At 35.0% G+C, this 17,874-nt stretch overlaps 1 protein-coding gene and 1 long non-coding RNA gene across 12 annotated transcripts; one reads left to right on the plus strand and one right to left on the minus strand.

Moving 5' to 3' along the window:
- Positions 1-9,463: 9,463 nt before the first annotated feature.
- LOC8275514 lies at positions 9,464-13,479 on the plus strand. Of its 11 annotated transcripts, XR_007215646.1 has the most exons (8): positions 9,482-9,923; positions 10,007-10,072; positions 10,574-10,655; positions 10,733-10,850; positions 11,108-11,270; positions 11,459-11,617; positions 12,171-12,296; positions 12,408-12,638. It is a non-coding gene; the product is annotated as an uncharacterized LOC8275514 (long non-coding RNA). The 11 variants fall into 11 exon arrangements; XR_007215644.1 differs by having other exon boundaries at positions 9,471-9,923; positions 10,007-10,429; positions 10,733-11,270; XR_007215645.1 differs by having other exon boundaries at positions 9,471-9,923; positions 10,007-10,429; positions 10,578-10,655; positions 10,733-11,270.
- A 2,912-nt stretch (positions 13,480-16,391) lies between these two features.
- LOC8275513 lies at positions 16,392-17,857 on the minus strand. The gene has a single exon (XM_002511066.4). The coding sequence runs from the start codon at positions 17,597-17,599 to the stop codon at positions 16,619-16,621; it is 981 nt and encodes a 326-aa protein (XP_002511112.1). The 5' UTR covers positions 17,600-17,857; the 3' UTR covers positions 16,392-16,618.
- Between the last annotated feature and the right edge of the window lie 17 nt (positions 17,858-17,874).

Genomic DNA, 17,874 nt, shown 5'->3' on the forward strand with positions numbered 1-17,874 from the left:
TTTGCCCTGATCGAGCATTGCTCTCTGGGCTGAGTTCAGTTGATTGCCGGAGTTAAGGTCCCTGATCGAGCAACGCTCTCTGAGCGCTGGCTTATTTGGAATTCAAGTGTTCAGGCTGGAAGTAAGGACCCTGATCGAGCTTGCTCTCTGGGCGCCAGACCTGTTGGATTAAGAGAGCCGAAAGGCTACTAGAATTGGGGTTAGGGTTCACTTGAGCCACTCGTCCCGTGAAAAGTAAATATATATTTTTATTTATTTATTTATTATGGTATTTGATTATAATGTGATTTGTATTTACGTGCATGGTTTGATATCTTGATTTGAATAATCTATATTTTCCGAGAAGAATGCAATAGTCCCCGGATTATTTAATTTTAACTCACTCTAGACCGAGTCTCATTTCTTATTTTGATTCGTGACCGTTAGTCCTCTCGCGACTCTTATTCAGTAACCCGACTCCTTCATCATCGGGTGATGTATTTGATTTGGTATGTAAATTGGTAAATCTTAGATTCTCCGCAGTAGTAATTAGTAGATGTATCAGTTGTAAATTTTCTGGCAGACCGAAGTATTTATGTAGAATGTAGCTATTAAGATAATTTGTGGCTTTAATAATATAAATTTGAGATGAGATTTATTTAAGTCAGTGAGTGTCAGGCTTACTACGGGTTTCGGTGGCCTTACGCCTACCCATTCCCTAGTGCCGGTCACGGACCCACGGGTGGGGTCGTGACAAAGTTGGTATCAGAGCTTAGGTTTAGATTTCCTTCGACCTAAGTTGAGATTTTTTTCTTGGTACTGCGGAGTTAGGATCAAGTCTGTCTTGTTGTTTTCATTGACTCCAGTGTCTCAGCCTTCTCTGTTAGAGAGTCTGTCTTTCTTTTTTCGTGAGCTTGTCTTTGGTGCTGTGCTGAGAATGAGCTTTGTAGCGATGGAAAGATCCGAAGCGCGATAGACTCGTGCTGTTTCTTCAAGTGATTAGTGCAGTCCGCCTTTAGAAGTTTTGATTGTTGTTTTGATGGTGGGCACCGCAGTCAGTTTTAGTGTAGAGCGAGGTTGCAGTCGTGTCATGGACTGCCTCGTCATCGCATCAGGCATCGTCTTATTGAGTAGCGCCGACGTTAGTGCCTGGGAAGTTGAGCGGATGTTAGAGTTTTATGGTTGATTTTTGTGGTTGTAAGGGGCTTAAGAAAGGTGGCAGGAGTATTTTCGGATGCTCAGAATCCAGAGAAACTTAAGCGAACATTATCTATTTTTCTAAGTAGAACAAGTGTTTTAAAATATAATATTGCGCCCAGTCCCGTAAGAATGCATTATGGCATTTCACTGTTAGACATGCATAAATTCATTTTAGGACATGCATCATACATCGTGCATTGCAACCCTTGGTGGTAGGGGCATTATCACCCTGGCGCGCGATATTGTAGAATTTTATATAAAGAAATGGCTAGAGGTTTTACAATTTTATTAAAGTATTTTTTTCCAAGATAATAAAGCCTTTATCAATGATGATTATAAAGTAAATAAATAAGTAAATTTTTCAAGCGAATGGTGTTAGCTTGAGAATTCTCTGGATGACGAGCTGAGTTGCTGTGAGAATGAATATGTGGCGTAGTAGGCCCCATGTTAGATAATAAAGGACGCTTTTGAATTTTAGTCAAAGAGGAATCTTGTGTCAGGATGGCATGGTTTATATCGGTTGATGCGATCAGATGGATGTTATGTCGTTGATGATGTGATGTGGATGTTAAGAATTTTCTGCGTGTGTAAGGGCATGTCATTTGGAAGGAAGTTGGCGAGTAGATTGTAGGCAAGACTAGAGTTGGTCCAGGTCTATAAAAGGAGGTTCTTTTCTCATGAAAGCGGTGAAGATGACTTTTAGAAGCAGAAGGGTTGTGCGAACCCGAGTGGGGCACGTGGAGATTGGTGTTATAGAGTATGTATTAATAAGGTGACTTTTATGTCATAAGTGATGTGGTTTGGTAAGAAAATAAAGTTGTGAGGATCCTTTGGTTTTGTCGGCAGTTTGGTGAGGTGGCATGTAAGTTGGACTTGCCGCCAAGTATTAGTAATGTTCTCTGAGGTCAAATCCAGTTGTTTGTAAGTCTGAGTTGAGGAAGTGTATTTTCGATCTTTTGCTCGTGTTGGACCCTTAGTGTGTGGAAGCAAGTAAAGATTTGGTTTCCGAGGAGTAGTAAGTGAGGATCGCGGATTTTCAGGTTCGCCAGTTTTATTTAAGGGTTTTATCGATGAGTCTTGTGGTTTAGTTTAGTTTCTGCCGAGGAAAGTTCCCGAGAAGCCGAGTGGAGATGAGAGGTTCCTAATTAGTTTCAGTCTTAAGTGAAGCCCATTTTCTTTTAAAATTCGAGGGCGAATTTTTTTTAAGGGGGGGAGAATGTAATACCCCGAATTTTTATATATTTAATAATGAGTTTTTATTTAAGTTAATTTTAGCTTTATTTTTATTCGGTTTAATTGGAATGATTTAAATACAAATTTTGAATGTTCATGTTAGATAAATAAATGAGTTATTTTTCCATATCCAATTAGTTTGACTTTTAAGGAGTTAATTAAATAAATTATTTGAGGAATAAATTATATTTTTATTTGGTTATTCAAAATTTTCCTAAATGCATATTTATATAAGTAAAATTATATATTGAAAAATTATGGTAGAATTGTAAAGGATGTTTATAAAAGAATTTTGGGAAAATTGGTATTATAATTGATTAGTAGTATTAAATTTTAAGTTGGAAATTGATTATTTAATTTAATTGTGTGTTAGGACTAAATTGGAAATTTATTTTGGAATAAGGAAAAGTTCGGGGGCCTAATGTCGATATTGAAAGGAAAGAAAATCGGGAAGAAGAGGGAGGAGGAGAGTGGGTGTCGGCAGCAGGTGGCGTAATCGCAGAGTGAGGCAGAAATCTTGGTGGCGATCGGCTCCCTTCAAGAGAGCTTTCGCACGCCTGGTGGCCGGAGATGGAAGATCGGTGGAGAGAGAAAGTACCCAGCTATGGAAGATCGGAGGACATATCCCGACTCTCCTCACCAAGCTTTGAAATGGCACCGGTTTCGTGGCGATCGGACTTCGTTGCGAATCGAGATCGTCCAGAATCTCCTACCGATCGGTGTCGATCGGAAAATCGAAAGCGGGGATCATCGCCGGCCGTTGTAGTCCGATGGTTTGTCCGGATCGTCGATTGGACTCCGAAGCGAGTCGACCGGCGATCGAGTGTCTCGGTAATTATCTCCCGGCCCATTAATTTTAGAAATTCTTTGATTTAATTTGTGTGTCTATTGATTGTATTGAGTATTTGATGATATTTGTGAGTCATAAATAATTGCCATAGTCGGGAAATAGTGAAGTTTGGGGACCCGACTCCCGTTGTTTGAATTGTTGGATATTTGCGATTTTTCCGCGTCCCGGACCCGCTTTTACGAGGGGTAATGTCCATGTTGCGGGGAGGTTTTGCCGAATTTCGGTAGAATTCTCCCGAGTCGAGATTCTTAGGAGTCTAGACCTAGGATTAATGATCGATTATTTCAGCGTTTTGATAAATTATTTTCCGTGACTAGATTGTCCGTTTGTTCGCTCCAACCGAGGCACCAGAGCGAGCTAGGAGGTCATGAGTTAAAGTCATTTAATCATTGCACTATTGCTAAGTCCGATTTTAATATGCTATTTTGGAAGTTTATGCTTAATATGGTTATTAGTATCGCAACGTAAATAATTTCACTGGATTATTAATTATTGAAGATAATATAAGTATTATTATAGTAATGTTATAATAATACCAAATATAATCAGTTTTCCACATGAGTTGCCTGATGTCTTACTCTTAATTGTTAATCGTTATTTTGATATGGTTGAATAATTTCATTATACAATGATATTTATTAAATGGATGATTGCGTTTTGGGAGATGTGGCTTTCAGAGAACATGCTACCCGTGGGTTGCATTAATGATCAAAGATAGGTAATAAGGCTATTATGGATTTGTTTGCCCTGATCGAGCATTGCTCTCTGGGCTAAGTTCAGTTGATTGCCGGAGTTAAGGTCCCTGATCGAGCAACGCTCTCTGGGCGCCGGCTTATTTGGAATTCAAGTGTTCAGTCGGAAGTAAGGACCCCGATCGAGCTTGCTCTCCGGGCTGCACTGTTGGATTAAGAGAGCCGAAAGGCTACTAGAATTTGGGGTTAGGGTTCTACCGAGCCACTCGTCCCGTAAAAGTAAATATATATTTTTATTTATTTATTTATTATGGTATTTGATTATAATATGATTTGTATTTACGTGCATGGTTTGATATACTGATTTGAATAATCTATATTTTCTGAGAAGAATGCAATAGTCCCCAGATTATTTGATTTTAACTCACTCGCCGACTCATTTATTTTGATCGTTAGTCCTCTCGCGACTCTTATTCAAGAATCCGACTCCTTCATCATCGGGTGATGTATTTGATTTGGTATGTAAATTGGTAAATCTTAGATTCTCCGCAGTAGTAATTAGTAGATGTATCAGTTGTAAATTTTCTGGCAGACCGAAGTATTTATGTAGAATGTAGCTATTAAGATAATTTGTGGCTTTAATAATATAAATTTGAGATGAGATTTGTTTAAGTCAGTGAGTGTCAGGCTTACTACGGGTTTCGGTAGCCTTACGCCTACCCATTCCCTAGTGCCGGTCACGGGCCCACGGATGAGGTCGTGACATATATATATAAAGTCAATAACTCATAAATTAGCTACTAAATGAATTCTAAAGTTGATACTAATAAAATTAGTAGACACAGATTTATATAATTAGCTTGTTTTCTTTCTTTTTGAGAATATATATAATTAGCTTGTTGAAATAGTGGATACACGCATATATGACCCGTATCCTACCCTTATCCCATAATGAATGTTGGCCCGAAATGTTATAATCCCAAACTCACGCCTTTTTATTAGGATGGAATCGGATCGGAAATTGCTTAAAGCGAAAAAAAAGAAAAAAGAAAAATATAGGTCATGTTAATGATAATATTATAACATTCGAGTAATATTAAATGTTTATCATTGATAGATTTTTTTATATAAATATAACTCTATTTTTTTAATTATTTATATATATATACGATACAAGAGAATTATTTTTTATTCTCTCTTTATTTACTTTGTTTTTAATTTTATTTTACAATTACTTTTTTATTTTTTATTTCACAACAAGTAACGATTGGATTGGAGAATAATTTTATCACATTTTCAAATCATGAGTTTTTGTGTATAACTACTTAATTAAATTAGATTTTTTTATATGTATATTTTTTTTTGACAATATAAGCATATTATGATACAATGCATGTTTAGACATTCAAATTTAGATGTTTAATTATTTTAAAATTTTAATTTTTAATTTAATGTAAGTACTTAAATTTTAATGTTAATTAAAGTGTGTAGGTAAGGTCGCAGCTCACGTTCACATGCATCAAACCGTCGGCCCTCTCTAGATGGCTTGCATAGTCAAGATTTTCCACTTATCATGCAAGGATTGAAAGTCTTGTTTTTCAGGGGTTGGCCTGATCAACAAGACTCTAACACATGGCCGTCAATTGATGATTAATTAAGACGCACATATACGTAGAGCGCAAGTAGAGGGCTAAGCAGAACTACAAATATGAATTACCTCTGCCATGCTGTTGTGGGTACACTTAGCTAAAAGTGAGAAAATGATGCTCACACATGAGACATTATTATATCGTTTCTGGAGTGAAATCTACTTCATGCATTTCTTTTTTAGTTAGGTGGTTCCTGCAATTTTTAATTCCACAACTCCCGCCGGTTTAATTCTTTGACTTTCTCAATATAGAAGTATAGTACTGTAGTGTGTTGGTGGCATCACCATCCATCAATCACACATCATACATACATATATTAAGTTAAATGTTTACTCAGATTATGTCCTTAAATATTAAGTCTCTAATCTATTTGGAAAAAGAATAGAATATTATAGCTAGCTTATGAGATTTGACATAATCACATTAAAAAGAAAAATATACCATGTCATTTGTGTTAAAAAGGTTATTATTTCATATGGATTTGGGTATTAGATCAGAGAGGCAAGAGTGGTTTGATATCATTTTCATACTCAACTAACCAGATATTATGTTTGAGAATATTTGTTTTTAATAATATATAGAGTACTAGCTGGGTCGGTAATGGTATGAAGTGATAAAGTGCCACTTTGAACTACTTCAACTTCAGAGGGCATAGTGTGAATGTGAAGTGAAGACACTTGTTCTAGTTATATTGCTTCATTGAGTAAGTAATGCTTAAAGCGTAGCACAATTTATGGGGCTAAAACGAATTTCTTATAGAGCTCAGTCAAAGAGTTTACGCGTATGAGAATCATCTCTTCTTTTCCTTCTTTTCAGTAAACATTATAACAAAAGACTTAATAGTTAATATTTAGGATAATCTTTTTTCTCGGTCAAACGTTAACAACATCTCATTCGCTTCTTCTTCTTTTTTCTTAAATTAATTTCGTTGGATTTCATCCCAACAGTCTTGATTTACAGTATCGATTGGCGAAACCTCAAAAATTTGGACAGCCTACGAACGACAAACCCAGTTCTAGGCCCAAATCCAAGAGCAACCCAGAACCTTACAGCTGCTATTTTGTATCGTTGATGAACTTATGGGTACGAGGACCTGTCTTTGCAAAAGTAAGGTTCCTGCTGTACAGATTGGGTGGGCTAACCTCAAGCTGCACTATGTATTATGCAGTTACGTATACAGTAGTTTATCTTATAAGTTCATCGAAAGTATAATATCACAGAGACACCGACTAAGTTTGATATTGATATAGCTCATTTATAATCAAATTGCAACAACGTTTCTTTTGTTACATCGGAATGGTGTCACATTGCATTATCTGATATACATTAAACATGTACCAGTTTCATAACTGAACAGTGGCTGTATCATCAACAATAGAAGTGGCTCTTTTTTTCTCATAAATCTTCCCTCTTACTGGAATTTGATTTAGAATTATTTCAAGTCTTTTACTGTTGGTTGGAGTGCGCAGTGGCGACCCGAGTGGCGACCATGCCTCTACATATGCACATGCAATGCAAGTTCCACTTGCATCTAGATAGGACGGAATTAAAGCATAATCTTCTTTTCGGTCCAGCACTGGGGGGAAAAAGATAGACATAGGAGAACCGAGAAGGTGGTCTGGTTGCCCTGGCAAAGGTGGAGGCAGCTATCATGCCCATACTTATTCATGAACAGCAGAATCAAAAGCAGGTAAAGTGAAACCGAGTAAGATCGGTCTCATATCGTTGGGCTACTTTTTAACTGAAGAAGCTTGGAATAATATGGCATTGCAAGTCTATCTCAAGTGTTGTGACATTATGGGATGAAAAACACATATTTATCTGAATGCGACTCTTCCAAGTCAAATGGAATATAAAAAAAAGAAAAGAAAAACAGAAACCAATATGGATGATTGGTTAATAGAAAGTAGTTGACAATTTTTCGTTTCTGTGGGTACTACTGCAGGGAATAGTGAAAATGATATATCATAAGCGAAAGAAGTCAATGAACGGATGACACATTTCTAATTATTACAGTTCCTTGATAAAACCTTAAAAATAACATTTCATTTTTTGTTGAAAGAATCCAAGTTATTCCCCATTTTCTACTCGATCATCAGGCAATCAATATTTGTCATGATATATTCACTAATTAAATTAATTAATCTATGAGAGAATATCACGTTTAGCAGTTATATTTGAACAAAACAGTTGATTTACAACTATAAAGGGTTATTCTTTTGGAGAAAAACAAAAAGAAGTTTAGATGAGGAGATTGGATGGATTGTGAGATTTCTTGGTGCCAAAAAGAAACCTATTAGTCTGATTCCGTAGGCCAGTGCTTCACCCAGTAACATTAACAAAATTCTATAAAGGATAAATATATACTTCTTGTCAGGAGGAGAATCATACATCCCCATTTCAACGAATTAGAGGTCAAAACGAACTGATACAATGCAAGTTGCTATTCATAGACACACAAATTGAGCTTTTTCTTTTTGCCACTTTAGCTAGTTGTTTTTCACCTTAGAAGTCAATTCCCAATTTAAGAGCTATGAAACCAACACCTAGCAAAAGTGAACATCTATATATAAATATATATAAAACAAATGTTGGTCCTTTCTAATTCTAGAATAAATTCGATTTTTTGGGTATTGATTTGTTGCACGGCCAATTGGAATATGATTTTTTCCTCACCATCACTCCTCATTTTAGCTATAAATAGGAGGTTTCCTATCTAAACGAAGCAAGGTGTATCATCAGCTAATGAATAGCTGGCTAGCTTATCTAGGTAGAAGATGAGGAAGAGAGGCCTTGTATGAAGATGAAGAGCTATGTTTGATAGCCAAGGATGACTTGCCTATTTCCTCCCATTTTATCAAAGAGTTTAACAATGCATGAGGAAAAGCTCTTTCTGTGAGTGGGTGCTGATGATAGGCAGTCTCCTTTGGCTAGTCTGACTGGCTCTTATCTTTCATGCTAGACCTTAATAACATCTCTTCCATGCATGCACTAATTAGGCGGTCCGAAGCTACCTCATTGTGTCGTTTTATTAGGCAGGATAAGCTTTTAGTTAAGACTATTTACTTATCCTGATGTTTTGGACTACCACACCAGTGATTCTTTACGTTTTTTTTCTTCTTTCTAATATTACATATTATATTTAAGCATTCTTTTAAAATATAAGTTCGGAGTTTTTTATTGACTTTTGGAGAGATTTTGTCCTCGAATATATGCAAAGAAAGATTTCATTCTTGCATATGTGCAATGATGATATAGTTGGAAGCAATTTGACCAAAATTCGTCATTTAAGGTATATAATTGTTATTAAAGCACTACATATACTAGTAAACTGCTTAAATTAATCATTTTGATATCTTAATTTATGATATAATTTAATGAATATTTAAATATTTGTTAATATATATAGTGATTTTTCAATATTTTTATATATTTATTAAATAAAAATTATAAAATTTTAATTTAATTTACATAAAAAGCCTTTCTTTTTTAAAAAAATTTACATAAAAATGTTTTAGTATGTATTTCATATAAAATATACATATTTAAAATATTTTATATAAATTAATATAAATTTTATTCAATAAAATATATAAAGATATTAAAAATTACTAGTTCATTAGAATTCACCTAATACTTAGACTTCATTCAATATATTTTTATATACTGTTTAATAAAAAATAAAATTAAAGTATTTATTATATTAAATTAAAAGTTAAATATATATAAGAGATTATAACATATAAAATTTAATTAAAAATTAAAATATTAAAAAAGTAATTAAATGAATAAAATTTATGTGTTTAAATATGTATCTTACCAATTTAAGTTGGCTGTCATGTTGATCAACTTGACGAAAACATCCATGCAAAGAATATTAAGAATTGAATTTCATTGGCTGCCATGGGATTTCCATTATAAAGTTAACGAAGACCTGTGCTAAATTAACTGATCAAATGGGTTTTCTTGTTATATTTTATTTGTCGAGCCAGGGAATCTCATGAAATTCTACCAGTGCAATTCTGATAGGAATTAAACCAAGCATTTTACAATTATGGATCTTAATCGTGCTTTTTATTTTTTTATTTTTTTGTACAATTTCTATTTCTAACTTCAAGTTCAACATCATCATTTTCCTCATAAACAATATTTATTAGAGGCAGATATATGATTAAATAGAAGAAGGAAAAGAATGATTACAACTTCCGTATTTGACCGCTTTGAGCACATACTTCGGCTGTGGCTTCCTCTTCCTCTTTGGTCAATTCCGTGATTTTTTTCAGGAAAATATTTGATTGGTGTTATGCCAGATATCTTCAGGTTTATCATTTCTTTTTCTCTTCATTTCACGCTATTCCAAATGCTTCTTTATTATTACTGACGCATTTGTTTTTCGATTTTAGGGTTATGCACTGATCTGTTTTGGCCTTGAAGGTTTCTACCTGCGCCGTCTCTATCATTGAATTCAGGTTTATAGATTATTTCATTACCTTGTGACGTTGTACTTCTTTTTTCTTTTTTATTTAAAAAAAAAAAATTATCTGTGAAGCATATGCGCGCGTCAAGTCTTGATTTGAAAAATTAATTAGCAATTTCTGATTCTAAAATGTTAGCTGAAATAATAGTATTTTTTTAGTTGTGTTATCATTTTGATTTAAAAGCATTTACTGATGCAAAATCATGAATTTGATTATTCTGGGTTTGTAACTTTGTATAATATAATTTTATCTTGTGCTTCTTGCTTTGATATCTCTTGGCCAATATCGAGTGCTCCTGATGCTTGGCTTGATGTGGTTGAACGTTATTCGGATGACAATAACAAGACAGTGAAGTGATTTCATATATAATTTTGCTCAGATTTTTACATTCTTGTTATTTGATACCTATTTTAACTTCTAAGCATTTTGTGGATTAATTGCTACTAGGTGTCTTAATTTGGGATCATATAATTATATTGGGTTTTTCTGCAGCCAGATGAATATTACATGCCATGTGTTATTGAGTGGTTGAATCGGTTTTGTCCGAGTATTTGTAATGCTCGTGTTGATGGAGGTATGCGATTTCTTTCTGCAGTAAGTTCAATCCTCTTCATTCTGATATTTGGTATTCAAGGAGAATTTCTTGATCAGGACTTCGACAGTACTGAACTAGAGGAGTATGTTGCAAACTTTGCTGGAAAGCCAGCTGCCCTGTTTGCAGTATAGAGTACATGACAAATTCTGCCATCTTTCCTTCCTGATTGGGAAAGTATGCATATAACCTTTATTACGAGCATGTTAATCTCCTACTATCATGTATGAATTGCTTATTTCCGCCAATTTATCGAATAGAGAGGATTTACAATTAGCGATTCATTGAACCACAACTACTCAATTGTCAATGGTGCTCGAGGACCGGACAATTCGAGTTTTACAACATAATAATAAGTTTTATTTCTATGTTGGTTTCTGAAAGAATATTCCAGGCTTCATATGCCTATAAAATGTTTGCTTTCTTTGTTTTAGCACCATCTCACTTTGAGAAATTTTCAAGAGATCAAATTGCCCAGGGACAACCTAGGACGCACAGACCATGGAAGGAGATATAGTCGTTGACAAGGGTGTATATGGTATCGAAGGGCAAGTCTGCAGACTTCCTGAGATTGCGGCCATATGCAAGATATATAAGGTGATGCACTTAATCTTCTTGCAATTTATGCATCTTGGATTTTTTCAGTTTATCCTTTTAAGTTATAAGTAGAGAAACTTTTTATGTTGTCATGAAAAATTCCTAACTTAAAACATACCATTTCATTTCTAATTCTTACAATTCTAGTAAACCAAAAAGTAAATAAATTTTGTTTGTCTTTGTCGTAGGCATATTTTATTTGGACGAAGCTCACAGCATTGGAGCTGTTGGAGAAACAGGAAGAGGTGTTTGTGAACTCTTAGGTGTGGATACTGCTGATGTGGATATTATGATGAGAACTTTTACAAAATCATTTGGATCATTTGGTGGATATACTGCTGGATTAGGTGTGTTACCATTTTAACTTTCTTGTCATACTAACTATTCTATAATGATATCCAGGTCGTGAGGAGCATATACTATCCTGGAAATTTGTGTAGGAATTATGTGATTTGTTTCACCCAAAATCATAATCAGAGTCCATCTTCACCATTTTTTACTTTTCTTTTGTATACTAGCATGTCTTGAAAGTTGTGAATTGGAAAGGTCATGAGAAGATTTTTTGCATTGGACTTTGTGTATGGTCATATGCAGTACATAAGGCAACACCTTGACCTCTAGATTGCCTTTGGAATTTAGTATTTACACTCTTTTGTTCTTCCTCTCTACCAATTGGAAATTGCTGTATGAATATTGAGACTTATATCTATTTGGAAAACCTGCCATGTATCTGCAGATGTATGGTTTTGTTATTTGCATGAGTTCTAGAAAGTGAAAGACTTCTGTAATTTTTGTTTTCGTTTCTTTTCCCTTGCAGAATATATAAGTTTGTTTCCAATTGATCAAGAGTAGTGATAATATGTGCATGCCTAATGGCTGAAGTTTGCTTATTTTTTGCAGGAGCTTATACAATATCTCGAGTACACCTCTCTGCTCATCTATGTGCAACATGTATATCACCTCCAGGTGCACAAAAATTTGTATCTTCCATAAAAGTTATTCTTGGAGAAGATAGTTCCAGTAGAGGTATTGGAAAAAAGAAAGCCCCTTCTTTTCTCTGAAGTGTTATAGCTTGTTTTAAGCTTAGATGTCAATTATTTCTTTTAATGAAGTTGAGCATCTTTTCTGTCATTTTAGGGGGCTCAGAAACTTGCTAGAATATGTGGAAACAACTTTTTCAGGTCAGCTTTGCAGAAAATGGGTTTTCAGGTTCTCGGAGATAATGATTCTCCTCAAGTGTTTGAAACAGAATATGAGTTGTTTAGTTTGTATCTGGTTTATTGATGTTATGGATACAAATTGTGATTCCCACCAGTTGCTGCTTTATAATCTGATAGTTTGATGGCTAATACTAGTAATTAAAATCAATGATGTCATTTTAAGTTCATTTTTACATTGATAGGAATCCCCATTCATTCCTAGATTCCCATCACTACTGATTGATTGCCCCTACCTAACTACATGGCGGTGGTCTAGGGTGCACAATAGCTAGAGCATGGGAGAATGAAGAATAACGATTTCAGCAAGAGCTGCCAGATGGACTAATGTTGAAAGTCTGGTGACTACTAGAGTAGAGTTGAGTCAAAAAGTATGAATTGCAGGTGGCTGTAGTTACATTTGCTTTTCCAGCTAACCCTCTATTTTTAGCTTGGGTGCGATTTGCACTTCTGCTTCTCATAACAAGGAATAGCTTCTGAAAGCCTTCAGAGGTAACAAGTCTGTCAATAGAGACTTTAGTGTCTTAACATTCTAGCTCCTGATAACTTCTGTGCTAGACTGAAGGTCTCTGCCCATGAATATAGTTTGGTAACTTGTTGAATATCATGTTTGCTGATGGAGAATACATGATCATTATTAGACACATATTAATCTTAAAACTAGGTACTCAATCGAACCAAGCCTAGAAACTGGTGATAGCAAAGAAACTGCTGATCGTGCAAATGTTAGATTGTCTCAGATCGCCCTTCAGAGGAAACTTGTCTAAAACTAGCTATAGGTGGTATTGGATTTTGGTAATTTAGTGTACCCATGAAATTCGTCGAATTTGTAACTGACATGTCCGCTTCAATTTCTATGCAGTGATATATCGTTTGGCACTGTCACTTTTAGGCCGTGACAAAGGATGAATTAGCGCTGTAATAGATGTTTTCAGTACACATTAGACAACTTTGATGCTGTTTGGGATGCCAATAAAAATGACTCCTATCTACCTTTACCTTGAAATAAGTTACGTAATACACATTTTACAGCTTTGTTATGTAACAAGGGACCTTTTTTCCCGCGTATCCAAAAAGCCCATTCTTGGTTTTGGAATAAAGTTCAATTTAGCCACTAACTTTATTGTTCAGTTTAATTTAGCTATTTTTTAAAATTTTGGACATTTTAACCTAAATTTTTATATTAATTAATTTTTCTTTTTTTTTTTTACAAAAATGAGAAAGTGAGTTACATATTTTCTAAAAAAGGGGTGGATAGAATGAAAAATAAAAAAATTAATTTTTTATATTAAATTATTTAAATTAATATATATATTGATGTTTAAACAAGTATAATAAAAAAGATAAATATTATTATAGTACGAATGAGATAATTATAATAGTAGTGGTGCTGAAGATAGTGGAAGTGAGTGATTTCAGTGAAATAATGATGGTAATAGTTACTTATTGTTTAATTACTAATTGTACTAAAATTATAAAATAAATTTTAAATAATATTATAATTTTTTAATTATTTTTTATTATCAAGAGGGTCTTTGTATTTTTTTTTTAAATAGAGTTGATCTAAACCAAATATTCAAATATTTAGATTAAAAAATCCATAAATTTGAAAAAGAATTAAATTATGCACGTTATAACAATATTAGTGGTCAAATTGCGTTTTATTCTCTTGGTTTTTAAACCCCGTAAAGCTTAAAAGATGGAGCACTTTCATACTTCATTCATGGAAATTTTGGCTTACCAAGTCCTGATTTTAACATTTATCAATCAATAAAGGTTTAATAAGAATAAGTCAGCAACTGTTTTATGACGCAAAAAGAAAAAAGAAAAGGCCGAGACAGTCACTGAGCTTTTAATCACAATATACAAAGACAACTATGCTTTGTAATTACAGTCAGATTCGCATAAACAGTATCAACTTTGACTATAATTTCATCATGTTCCATTTGTCCTTATCAATCATGTTTATTTGCTTAATAAAGTAATAGCCGGAGGGTTGAATAGATCAAAATAGACATTTCCCGGTTATATAACTAAAATGTAGGTGTGCCTTATTATTTTGATGATGATGTCTCTTCATCAATTAGAGTGAGGAACTATGCTGTGTAGATGAAGCTGATAGAACCTCAAACCTCGACTCATAATTGCTAGTCTAAATGCATGTACAGATTCGTATGGTCAAGCACTAGTTTAGTAATGTAGTATTTGCTATATAAATTTAAAGACATACTAGGACATTTCAACTACATTAATATACAGACAAGCCAACTTTTAGAAGCAATACCAAAAGTACTGATTAGTCCGAGGAAACTTGCATCGGTTGCAATTCAACAGCCACATGAAAGAAAGGTAGAATAATAGGTAGAAATTAAGAAATGTTAAAAATATAGGCGTTAGTTGGCGTTATGAGTTGAAAAGATCTTCGTTAACATATTGGGTACAGATGAGGGAAAATGAAAGGGAAGTAATGCCTGCCCTTCCAGTGCTAAGATATTATGCAACACAAAAATCATATCCCCTGAAAGTAGAACGCCTTAGATTAGCAGCATTTCAGATTAACAAGGCATGACCTTTAATTGCCTACTCTCTACTCCATGTGAATCTAAACAACTTTTACTTGCACACCCTCTTCCATTTTCATTCAAGGGTTACCCTAACAAAAGAAACCTTCATCCTCATTCACATTTAAAAGAATATCGAATCAGTCCCTTCCTTCTCTATCCACAACACATCAAGGATGACGGGACATTGAAATGACCATCTACTTTCTAGCATGAGAGCAAGCACCAGAGAGTCATTAGATAGAAGGAAAGAACATAGGTTACTAATAATTAACCAACATTATGACGCTAGAACTATCAAAAACAACGAATCACCCATTTGCCAAGCCCTCGACCTCAAAAAACAACTTACAAACTTCTACCAAGTCTTAACTTGTCATCCTTCAGATACTTTATATTCTAGCAAATACTTTTCTGAAAAAAATATAGAAAACAAGTGGATATATCCTGGAGACTGGAGGCCAAGCCTTCCCAGGATAAGCAATAAAAACTATATAACAAGATGATTTAGATTAGCAATCCTCTTACTGACTTGAGATCTCACCAATTCAATACCCCAGAAGACTTAAACCACAATCAACTAAAACTTCTGGAAGCATCAGCATAGAACAAAAGGATGAAATAAAATTCCTGCAAATAAGTTATACTGCACATTCTGCCGGCAAAATCTGTAAAGGGCTAAACTTTTGATCTCCATGAAAAACTCCTTCTGACTGTCTCCCAACACCAGAAAAGACACTGGAAATCTATTTTTTTCAACAAGAATTCCAACATGCACTATTCATACAAAAGAGAATTCTTCAACATCTCGAAAGGTAAGCCATATAATATAACACATCATAGCATTCAGCATCGACTAACCTAATGAACCATGCGAACTACTACTACATCCCATGAGTCCTAAAAAACCATGAGTTTAATCATGATTAAGACATTAACCCACTCTGAGCCCCAGGTCCCAGGGTTAGTTTGTGAACCATAGGCTTATGGTACAAGAATTTAGATAAACAAGTAGAAGTGTAATGTATTAATGACCGCCAATGCAAAATAAAGTTCCTATTCCAGCTCAACAATTTGCAAAAACACAATTATTAACATCATTGCAAATAGCAGGGACTTTATGCATGTAGAAGTCATTAAGTAATCCCTTCCCTCACACAGAAGACAAAGCAAGGCGATATGCTTGAACTGATTAAGGATGGACTTGGGATTCTTTTCTTAACCATCTTCAGCTAATAGATCATTCTACCCAAAACTGAAAATCTAAACATCATTGGAAGTTTGTTTAGCTTTTGGCTCGTGAACATAAAAGTACAACGTCTTATGCTGACTAGAATCCAATATAATAGAAAATTAATTGCACTGAACTAAAAAAGCATTCATATAGTGCAACAAGAAATACTAACCAATATGTCCTACTCATTCCAAAACTATTACTACAGCTTCTAGTAGAGAGAAATAAAATTACTCAATTTTAAGTTCAGACATGATGCATCTTTAATTACCATGGCTGAGAGACAATATCCGCTGTTATAAAACCAAAACTACAAGCTCAACAAAAATCGAATCGTCAAGAAAACCCTTTCCCGAGCTTTTGGATGGCACAAAACATCTTTCTTCTTGAACCAACTGCATTAATGCCCATGTCCTTCAAATCCTCCAATGTCAACATAGGCAAAACCTCATCATCCACCTCATGAATTTCAAAAACCGGCGCATACCGTCCTAACCCTATACTATTCAACCAAATCCTAACCCCATCCTCCCCTCCTCCTCCACCACCACCACACCTCCCATTGTTCCTGTAATCTCTAACATCAGTATCTGACGGGCCAGACAATTCAACCCCATCATGATGATGATTATGATTATCTCTCGCCCTAATTGTCCTCGTATTATTGTAATAAATTTCTCTCTCATTTCTCTCATTTCCATCTCCTAGATTCTCAAGAGAATGCACAGGACTCTGTTCTTTCAAAGGACTTTCTGAATTTTCCATATCGAATTCTCGATACCCATCATCAACGTCTTCACCCCCACTGTATTTCTCATCGCCATCAACATCATTATTAATATTGCCACCACCACCACCAGTATCATCAATCTTTGAAACCCAATTGGATCTTACTCGCTTCGTTGTAGCATTAGATGCCCTCTTTTTTGAATCCTTACTAACTCGCCAACTTCCAATTGCAACTGTATCCAAATTAACCTCTTTATCGTCATCTAGGGTTTCAACAAACTCACCACTAGTAGTGCTTAAATTCGTTAAAGCTCGGGTCTTTGAGCCTTTATTATCGTCCCTTTTATGATCAGTAGATAATAGCTGATGATTCTTCCACTGTTTATTATTACTCACCGTCCTACGTGGATGCGTATCATAAAGCTGGTCACCGCCGATTTCGCCAAGTCGGACACTAGGCCTACGCTGCCGTTTTGACCCAACCGTTTCCGATGACGTAACAGCAACTGGTCCTCCTCCTGTGGCGCCTCCCCCGCCGCCCCCACCACCACCGTTTACGTGACTCTCCGGTGGCTGTATGTCGGCCATTTGGAAAAAAAAAAGATTCCGGTTCGTCTGTATATAAAATCAAGGTGTGTATTTTTTTTGGTAATATCTAGGGTTTGTTAATTTGTGAATTATTTGAGGTTTTGCATTTATATCATGTGAAAGAACGCGAACAAAACGGATAGAGATGAGCGAGAGAAAGAGAGAGAGTGAGTGAGTGAGTGATGTGGGAGAGAAAATCGAAGAGTTAAGCGGAAGAGTGTGTCAAATTTGTTGTTGGGTGTTCGACGCGTGTCTCCATTCCTGTTGCGCTTTTT

Source organism: Ricinus communis, chromosome 4 (assembly GCF_019578655.1).
Source record: "Ricinus communis isolate WT05 ecotype wild-type chromosome 4, ASM1957865v1, whole genome shotgun sequence".
Lineage (NCBI taxonomy): Eukaryota > Viridiplantae > Streptophyta > Magnoliopsida > Malpighiales > Euphorbiaceae > Ricinus > Ricinus communis.